Genomic DNA, 8,870 nt, shown 5'->3' with positions numbered 1-8,870 from the left:
CGGTAGACGATGATTGATGATTTGTAGTGTCAAAATAGTAAAAATTAATCAAATTATTGAATCCCCCACGTGATTTACTTCACGGTCGAGTGAGTTAACAGTTCTTGTCCACGCCTCATTAACTCCTAATAATATCAATTAACTCCTAATTATGTCAATTAATTTTCTTAGGACATGCCAAGTACCTAAACCTAAGTTTTTGTCCTGGCAATCCAACAAAACATTTCAATCACGAGCCTGCTTATCTTTCGTTATCAGTAATTATTAATAGAAGTGTTACTTCGGGTGAGCGTGACCATTATCTTATCGTTTGTTGTTAATCTTAAATTAGAGTTGTTCATGTTAACTTTTATAGTAGATATATCTGTAGAGAAAGTGCTGATTGTTAAGACCGAGTTAATAGCTCGTACCTTGAATAGTTAGTTAGCGGTGAGTGTTGGTGAGTGTTAGTTAGCGGTGAGTGTTGGTGAGTGTTGGTGAGTGTTGGTGAGTGCTGAGTAGTAGTATTAGTTGAGTAGGCAGCACTAGTTTTTAACCACTCTGTCAGCTATGTGTTATTTTAGTAAACCTCAACTTTTAAACATTCAACATTAACCCCAGTATTATACTGGAGTAGTCCAGTTCTAGTGGTGGATATTAATCCTCAGTCCTCAGTGGATGTATTACAGTTGTAGTGTTGAAATTAAGTTTCTTCTTCAGTACGACATCATGCCCCATCTTGTGGACCGTAGTTGTTATTTTTACTGTTCTATTACCTTCTTTGTTTTGGGGCGAATTGTTGTGTCCAACTTTATTTGTCATTTCTTAAAATTTAAAAATGTTTGAAATATTTTTGAACTATGATAAAGCCCCGATAGTTAAATTTTGATAATATTTGACTCAAACGAGAAATGTAACCCTCTTCTCCGCTTAGCTATAACAATTGATCATGTCAAAGAGACGAAAAGAAGAACCGCCTAGCCCGGACCCAGAGTCACGTGATCTCCCAACTTTACTGTAAGTAAATATTAGATTTAGATTTGAAAAATTTTCAAAACGGTATATACAAATCAACAGGATTATAAAACGGAAATATAAAAACCGATCTGCTAGAAACAAAACACTATCAACCGCACGCTTTTATATCTTATCTGCTATATATTTTAGTCTTGATATTGTCCTGGTATTGTCCTGGTATTGTCCTGGTATAATTGTCGTGGTATTGTCCTGATTGTCCTGATATTGTCCTGGTATTGTCCTGGTATTGTCCTGGTATTGTCCTGGTATAATTGTCGTGGTATTGTCCTGGTATTGTCCTGGTATTGTCGGACTGGTATCGACCTGGTATTGTCCTGGTATTGTCCTGGTATAATTGTCCTGGTATTGTCCTGGTATTGTCGGACTGGTATCGACCTGGTATTGTCCTGGTATTGTCCTGGTATTGTCCTGGTATAATTGTCGTGGTATTGTCCTGGTATTGTCCTGGTATTGTCCTGGTATAATTGTCGTGGTATTGTCCTGGTATTGTCGGACTGGTATTGTCCTGGTATTGTCCTGGTATTGTTCTGGTACTGTCGTGATATTGTCGTGATATTGTGCTCCGCCATATTATCTCTGGTCTGATTAGAAGCTCGTGCAGACAGCACACGAGCAAGTGTTGGTAGATATAATCGCGCCAGAGTTAGTAAAATCACTGTCTTCACTGCACTGGTGTGTCTTCAACAGTAACAGTGCCGGCTTCTTTAGTGTATGGCAGTCGAGTTGCGTTCTTCAGAATAATCAATCAACCATTGGTTAGGAACCGACCTAGCATTAGTCTTATTTTCATCGATTTTAGCTCACTTACGAAGATCAAGATCATAAGATTAAGAAGTTTCTGAGTTGACAGATTCTTAATCAATCTTCAAATTGAGTTGTGATAAATGTTACCAATAAAACAATTTGTCTGAAATGAGCCAGTTGTCATTAAGGTATTAATCAAATTCAGCAATTCCCTTCACCAGAAAGTGGTGCGGTGACTTGGCAATTTGCCATCACTCATGCATTTTTATAAGCCAATGAAATTTCGCTGTCAAAAAAATAGCGACAATAAATTCTCTAGTATTTAGTTGCTAATCTGTCAATTGATTAAACTGGCTATTTTCAGAGACAATATTTTACTGCTTGACATATTGTTATCCCTTACTACTATCCAAAACTTTAGTTCCTTACATTGTCAGTTGATATCAGAAAGTCATTAATGGCGTATATTGAATTTTAATAGGCTTCCACTATTTCAGATCAGGTCGAGATAATGCGCTCCCCGACAGCCCCATTCACTGCAGGTGCCCAAATCTCAGCCGTTACGATTCCGGTTAGTCCTCTTTATATTATAATGTGCCTATTTTATCGGCTAATTGTAGTATTAATTATCAATTAATTATAATATTGATAATAATACAATTTATTCGATTAAACTGATTGATGTCAAACTTTTCACGTAAATGAATATGAAACAAATTATGACCATGAATTACGGGTTTACCCGGCTGAGCATGATAATAAGTTGCATGTATTGTGCACGTGCATGCGCGGCACAGTCCCACAAGTCCTGCCCGTCTTGCTGGGACTCTATCGTGAGATCTTGACATTCAGGTATACATTCAGGGGTGGGGGAATCCTTGACTGATTTCGAGCTTTACCTCAACGAAATCGCAGAGATACCAGACGACGAGATGGACGACGTATTTAACGAAGTGGACGAAGCTGTGGTACGTTTTAAAATATTTTCTTGTGTTTGAAACTCTTCGCTTTTCTTGACTTTCGATTGAATAGAGATTATAACAATTTATTTTGAATATTAACATCGTGTAGAAAAAAGATGTAACCTGCCGAACAGATAGATAATAGAAAGTTTTTACAGCCGATAATAATAGACTCGCTGGGATCACCCCTAACCGCCAGCTCGCCTATGCGTCAACCTAGTGAGCCTAACAGACTGGCACCTATTCCTCACAACTTTAGACGTACCCATATACATGGTGAGTTACCAACTTGTGTCTTGGTTTTAATCGCATGAATTATGACCTCTAAGAAAGACCAGGCCACTTTGTTTCAATCTAAATTAATAAGAATTAATAAGAGACAGTTAGTAGACAGTAGTAATAGTATTAATAATAATAAGAAGACTAATCTTCTCTATTTCAGGTAGTTTAACGCCTCAGTCCTACAGTCGGTTGCGACTGCTATCAGAGGGGAGCAATGAGGAGTTCCTGGAGCGTCTTAACAGTGGTCAGTTTCATACTTGACTTTTCGAAACTTTTACAAAGAAATTACAGAATATGTAGAGTTTCCCCGGTGAAAAAATTGTTCAACCTGGCATTTCTAAACCTCAAATTTCCGCTGTGATGTGTGAAGATCGGAGCATAGGAATTGCATATTAATAACGGTAAAAATCTGCTGCCTTAACGTCCCCGCATTTGTCGGCAACTATGACTAGTTAGCGGCTGAATTTGTCTGAGGTAGGCGATTATGTTAGGATGCCGGGTTGTGTCGTCTGTAACACTTTGTCACAACCTCACGCAATACCTACTCTTACTCTCAAATTATTGGCTCAGAGCCAGACTTCAAGAGCTCTCCTCCAATGAACGTAGTCTCTATGGTCGTGTGGTCCTGGGGGAATCCCTAATAGATCTTGATCTTGACACTTCATTTATATGGCGACTTAAGTGCCTTCCCATTTAATGCCTACTCACATTGCTTAATGGCCTTTGTTTTTTGTAGTCACGGATCGCAAATTTGAAATTTTATGGGGGAGGATCTTCGGCGATAATAGATTAAATTATGCACACGTACTCAAAATCCATTGTTCATAAACTAAAATGATTTAAAGTGATAATCTGAGAATGAATTAATTACATACGTGACATAATATATAACATACATAATATACGTGACCCACTTACTTGGGTACCTGACCTCACTTTCTTACTAAATTGTGTCCTCAATTCTCAATATAAAACATCGCTGATCAATCCTGAGACGTAACGTTCAGATTTATTCTAAAGAATTAACAAATATAATCATTAATTTTAGCAATAGCATAGTCATTAACTATGGAGTCAGGGATTGCAAATTTGAAATTTTATGGGGGAGGATCTACGGCGATAATAAGATAATGCACACGTACTCAAAATCCATTGTTCATAAACTAAAATGATTTAAAGTGATAATCTGATTTATTCTAAAGAATTAACTAATAATCATTAATTTTATCATAGTCATTAACCCCATTACATAATTAACATATCATTATCTCTAGGTGTCCTAAGCCACCCTGACATCCAAGCAGACGTGATAGCAGCCCGTTTAACGGTGATAGCGGACCGGCTCAACGACCGTTACTACTCCCGGTCAAACATGTCACCTGGTGACGACTCTTCACATGTTCTCAACGAGATAGCGTCACGTCTTCGCATCATCGGCATCGCCATGGATTACCAGTACTTCAGTCAGCCGAGTTTTCTTCAGAACCACCGGCGGATATTGGCAGGATGCTTCCTGGCTGCTATTGCTACCACCACCATTCTCTGGCTCAAATCGTGAGAGGGGTTGAAAGTTAGGAGTACACACGTGCTCATGCGCGGCGTGCACGTGCTCGTCTCTCATGCACGTGCACATCAGACGTTTTCCCAAACCCTTTCACTCAGACTATCTATAAATTAAGTAAAGGTTTTTTTTCTAATATTTTTGTATGATGTTACCCTAACGCCCGTTACTAATATCACCACGTTGTCAGACTTATTCACTCAAAACTATTTTGTAAAACAAATTTATTTTTTATTTTATTTTCTCTCCGCCCTGGTAAGTCTGACATCGTTTTTCTAAAAGATTTAAAATAATTAAGAGATCTAAAAGCTGCGCTGTATTTGGTTGCCCCTGCATGTTAGCGCTGAAAACCTTCCTAGAACTGGCGTGTTGACCACGTGCTGACCACGTGTTGACCACGTGCTGATCACGTGTTGACCACGTGTTGACCACGCCTCTTTCCTTACAGATAGATAGGGACGATTGAGATTTGAGGGGTGTTTTGAAAGGAGGACTGGGTTACTTGTGTTATTTTTGTAGAAATCGGAATAGGGTTAAACACATTTACGGACTAATAATATACTGGAGTTGTATAACAAAGACTGAAATACTTTTCTGTTGAAATGGTATCTGTTGTACTCTGCCTGCCTCATCCAGCAGTTTTAAAGGAAACTTGTTAATTTCCCTGAGTTTTGACCGAGAAAAAATTACCGTTTTAAGAACGTAGTGGCTGGATGCAGCTAGAAAGTCTGAGTTGAGCTAAAAACTGACAAACTATTAAGTTGTTGTAACGGTTACGAGATGTCCTATTTAAGGATCGAAAATGTATTTTATTGATAGCTGAACAAGACTTCTTCCATTTCTGCGAAATGAAATCTCGGCTAATGCTTGACCTGTTGATATATGACGAGTTTTGAAAATGTGTAGTAAATTATTGATAATTTTAAATGATCTCCCTTTCCTTAAATATATTTTTGATTGTTTTCTGCTTAAAATAAATGTGCGCTAATAACTTTACATTCTCGATATCCCCGCTACTTTTTGTCTTGAAACTGTCGGGTCTTAGTTAAACCTTACTGGAAAACATATAAAATAGGTGGACTTATTTTGGATGATTTTTGTTTATTTCTATACATTTTTCAATACATTAAATGCATATCATACAATTATCAGTTGTATTTTATTTCCAGTAAGGTCTAACTCGAATTGTTGAATTCTAAAACAACTGTACCATGATTGGTCAACTTCAACATATTTCAAACTTGGCAAAACATTTTCAGATTAAACGCCTGTTCGTTGCTCACATAGTAAATATGTTGAATTGATCTCTCAAGCCCACTGGTACAAGCTTTTTTAAATGTGAGGATGTATATAACTTTTGATAAGCTATACTTGAGACATACTAATATTTTATAGTGTACTACGCATGTGCAAAGAACAGTAAACATGTCGCACTGTAACAAGTACATTTCAATTCTCAACAGAGATAACATATTATTATATACGTTCTACTAACACTTGAAGAAGAATATCCATTTTTTTCAAATTATGTTGTATATCCTGACAGTGATGGTGTTACTACGGGCTCAACCAGCTGTATTTTACAACTCTAATTTGGAGCTCAGAATCGTATTATGTAAGCACCTTCAGCAATCGCATAATAATTTATCGGGTTAATGTACAATAACTTTTGGTAACTTTAGACATGGGTAATAGTAAAGTAGGGGGTGACATTTCTTAAAAGGCCGTAGAAAGCTTTAAAAAGGATAAAATAGGATCGCAATTTGTTTATGACATATTATTTGAGGCATATCATGCTTCTTATCCAAAGAGTTATTTCCTCTTTAAAGCTAAAATATGTATCACCTCTCCTCCATTGAATTACCCACGTCTATTAAATCGAGTAAATGTTGAATAATATCCTTATTTGGTGATGACTTTATCAGTGAAAACTACACTGCAAAACAAATTCTGTTAGAATGAAGTACTATATTTTCGTCATATAGCATAAAACCAAAGTTAACAGCTTCCCTTAAATCTTATTTAACATTGGTAGTAGATCAGATAGATAAGATTGTCTTCAACTGCAAGTCAGGGTTATTAGATATTTGGCTCTGAACCGTTTACCACATTCTGACGAGGTCAGCATGTAACCATGTAACCATGGTAACTTGATCGTATTTTATTTCTTGTAGCTAATTTATATAGGTTCTTGTTATGAATATTCGTTTATATAAGTTCCAGGTTGAGAATTGAAGTGAAAGTTTACTGGCAACCGGTTTACTGGCAACTGGTTTACTGGCAACCGGTTTGCTCTTAAGATGAGATGAGGTGACAATTTCGGATCTGTAATGTAATTTATCATTATAATCTATTACTAAATTATTATGCCGTTTCAAATTATGTTCAGACGAAGCATTAAAAAGCTGATAGAGAATGTTTGGTAACGCTGGTAACGCTGGTAACGCTGTTTTCCAAAGAATTTAAAGAATTTCGTGCATTCATGAGAAGTTTCTATCAGTTTTCTTCAAGTGCCGAAGACTAGAGTATGTTTCATATTGCAACTGTAGCCCAGCAATGTTTACTAATTCTAGATGTTATTTTCTATTTATCACTATGATATTCATGGCGCGCTTCATTGTAAACATGTTTGTTCGAGTGATTTTAAAAAGTGCGAGATATTTGAAAAATATGTACACTTATATCTGGTGATTGATGTTTGTACATTATAATTATATTCCCTAACTTATTTTGTACAATAGTGAATATATTCGTTTGATGTTGTGTTTACATTATGTGCATTATGTCTTTTCAAAATCTGCAATACTTTTGCCACTATTCCTTGCAATAAGATGGCCGATATTATTTTCTCCTTTGCTGAAAATTTTCATGTTTTAAACAATATTTTTCGTCGACCAATCATTAGAGTGGATTTCTAAATATACCCTTAATTTTTGTGCTGCAAGTCCCCAATAACACAGTTATGTTTCTGTTAGAAGCATATTAGCTTTTGTGCGAGTCAGTTCGACAATTTGTTTTACTTAGTGACAGTGTGTGCAGGGTTTTTAATTGACAGTGTGCGGTTCCATTGATTGTTTGATTTCCACATTTATAATAATTGTTTTGGTTGAATTAAAATTTGTTTTATTGAACAAAATAAAATGTTATCAATTGGTAGCAAAACCATGTTTTGGTGGGGGAAATTTAAGTAAGGCTACAAATCAACAAACTTAGGATATGGACATTATTGATATTAGTATGCCGTTTCTCCGTTTTATTTTATTTATTTAAGTCTACAACTTATAAGCATCGCAAATCAGGTCTGCTGATACAATAAACAATGTCTTGTAAGAGTTTAATTTCGGTGAAACTTTCCAGAAAACGAATTTTTCTTAGAGCATATAATATCAGACGTTCACCATACTCACTTACTTTGTGTACTATATTAGCAACTGTGTCCGATCTCATCATTTTTATGCCGTAATTACAAGAAAACAGATTGTTCCATAGACCATATTACCTGGAGGCCATTCTACCTTACACCACTTAAAGAAATTTTAGTTTCAGATCAATATCTCGGCAGTCGGGCTATCTGGATACTGCCAATATCTCTAAATATATGATGTATCCAGGCTGATCCTTAGGTCCAGTCATGACTTGCTTTTTGTATCTTTCGAAATCCCTTTGACGAGCATTTATTAATTAAAGGCCATTAAACCACGTTTTTGGCGGGAGCATAACATAGGTACTAGGTAGAGCAGAGTAAGCGGACAATGCACATTATTTTTGGGAAAATGTTTCATTTTGATCCAGGTGATGAGCGGCGGCCTACGACATACCGTATTATCTTGTACAGGTTCGCGCCAAAACTCTTCGAGTAGCCAACCGCGCGGCACCTAAGCGCAGTTTGTGTTGATCGATTTGGATCCAAAATTGTACGATCAATGCACAATGCATGGTATTGGAGGACTGCGCCGCGCGAACTAGCATTCTTGCTTCGCATCGATCTCGACGGATTGATTAACGGGTGATACTCGTTAAATATCTGTTCCAACTCGGCGCGCGTCCTGGTAGGTTGTAAACCTACAACGGATTGACATCGTCAATCAATGCATGGTACGATGTACTATACGTATTAATTCGAAACGCTCCATAGTTTCTGCTTTTATTAAGATGCAGCTATATCGGTGCAAAATTTAGCATCGCATTCATCTACCATGTCGGGTGATAGCATTGTATTGAGTTTTCCTTGAAGGACTTCGACGCGCCGCGCAAACTATCATTCTTACTTCGCATCTAAGATCGTTGCTTTGTTAATTCGCAGA

At 36.9% G+C, this 8,870-nt stretch overlaps 1 protein-coding gene across 3 annotated transcripts; it reads left to right on the top strand.

Annotated features, from left to right (window-relative positions):
- The first annotated feature begins 911 nt into the window (after window positions 1-911).
- Window positions 912-7,653, top strand: LOC134817152 (uncharacterized). 3 transcript variants are annotated; one of them, XM_063826282.1, is made up of 6 exons: window positions 912-996; window positions 2,259-2,332; window positions 2,677-2,729; window positions 2,882-2,999; window positions 3,166-3,249; window positions 4,280-7,653. In XM_063826282.1, exons 1-6 carry the CDS (start codon window positions 929-931, stop codon window positions 4,561-4,563), a joined length of 681 nt encoding a protein of 226 aa, XP_063682352.1. In that variant the 5' UTR covers window positions 912-928; the 3' UTR covers window positions 4,564-7,653. The 3 variants fall into 3 exon arrangements, with proteins under 3 accessions (XP_063682352.1, XP_063682351.1, XP_063682350.1); XM_063826281.1 differs by having other exon boundaries at window positions 2,626-2,729; XM_063826280.1 differs by having other exon boundaries at window positions 2,614-2,729.
- The last annotated feature ends 1,217 nt before the right edge of the window (window positions 7,654-8,870 follow it).

The sequence above is a fragment of the Bolinopsis microptera genome, chromosome 6 (genome assembly GCF_026151205.1).
Source record: "Bolinopsis microptera isolate Bmic1 chromosome 6, MBARI_Bmic_1.0, whole genome shotgun sequence".
Lineage (NCBI taxonomy): Eukaryota > Metazoa > Ctenophora > Tentaculata > Lobata > Bolinopsidae > Bolinopsis > Bolinopsis microptera.
Note: the sequence above shows the minus strand (reverse complement) of the source record. Positions and strands in the feature narration are given on the sequence as shown.

Coding starts and splice junctions, on each gene's coding strand:
- LOC134817152 (XM_063826280.1), top strand. CDS start 929: ATGTCAAAGAGACGAAAAGAAGAACCGCCTAGCCCGGACCCAGAGTCA. Junction 2,730..2,881: donor ACGAAGTGGACGAAGCTGTG/GTACGTTTTAAA, acceptor AAGTTTTTACAG/CCGATAATAATAGACTCGCT. Junction 3,250..4,279: donor CCTGGAGCGTCTTAACAGTG/GTCAGTTTCATA, acceptor CATTATCTCTAG/GTGTCCTAAGCCACCCTGAC.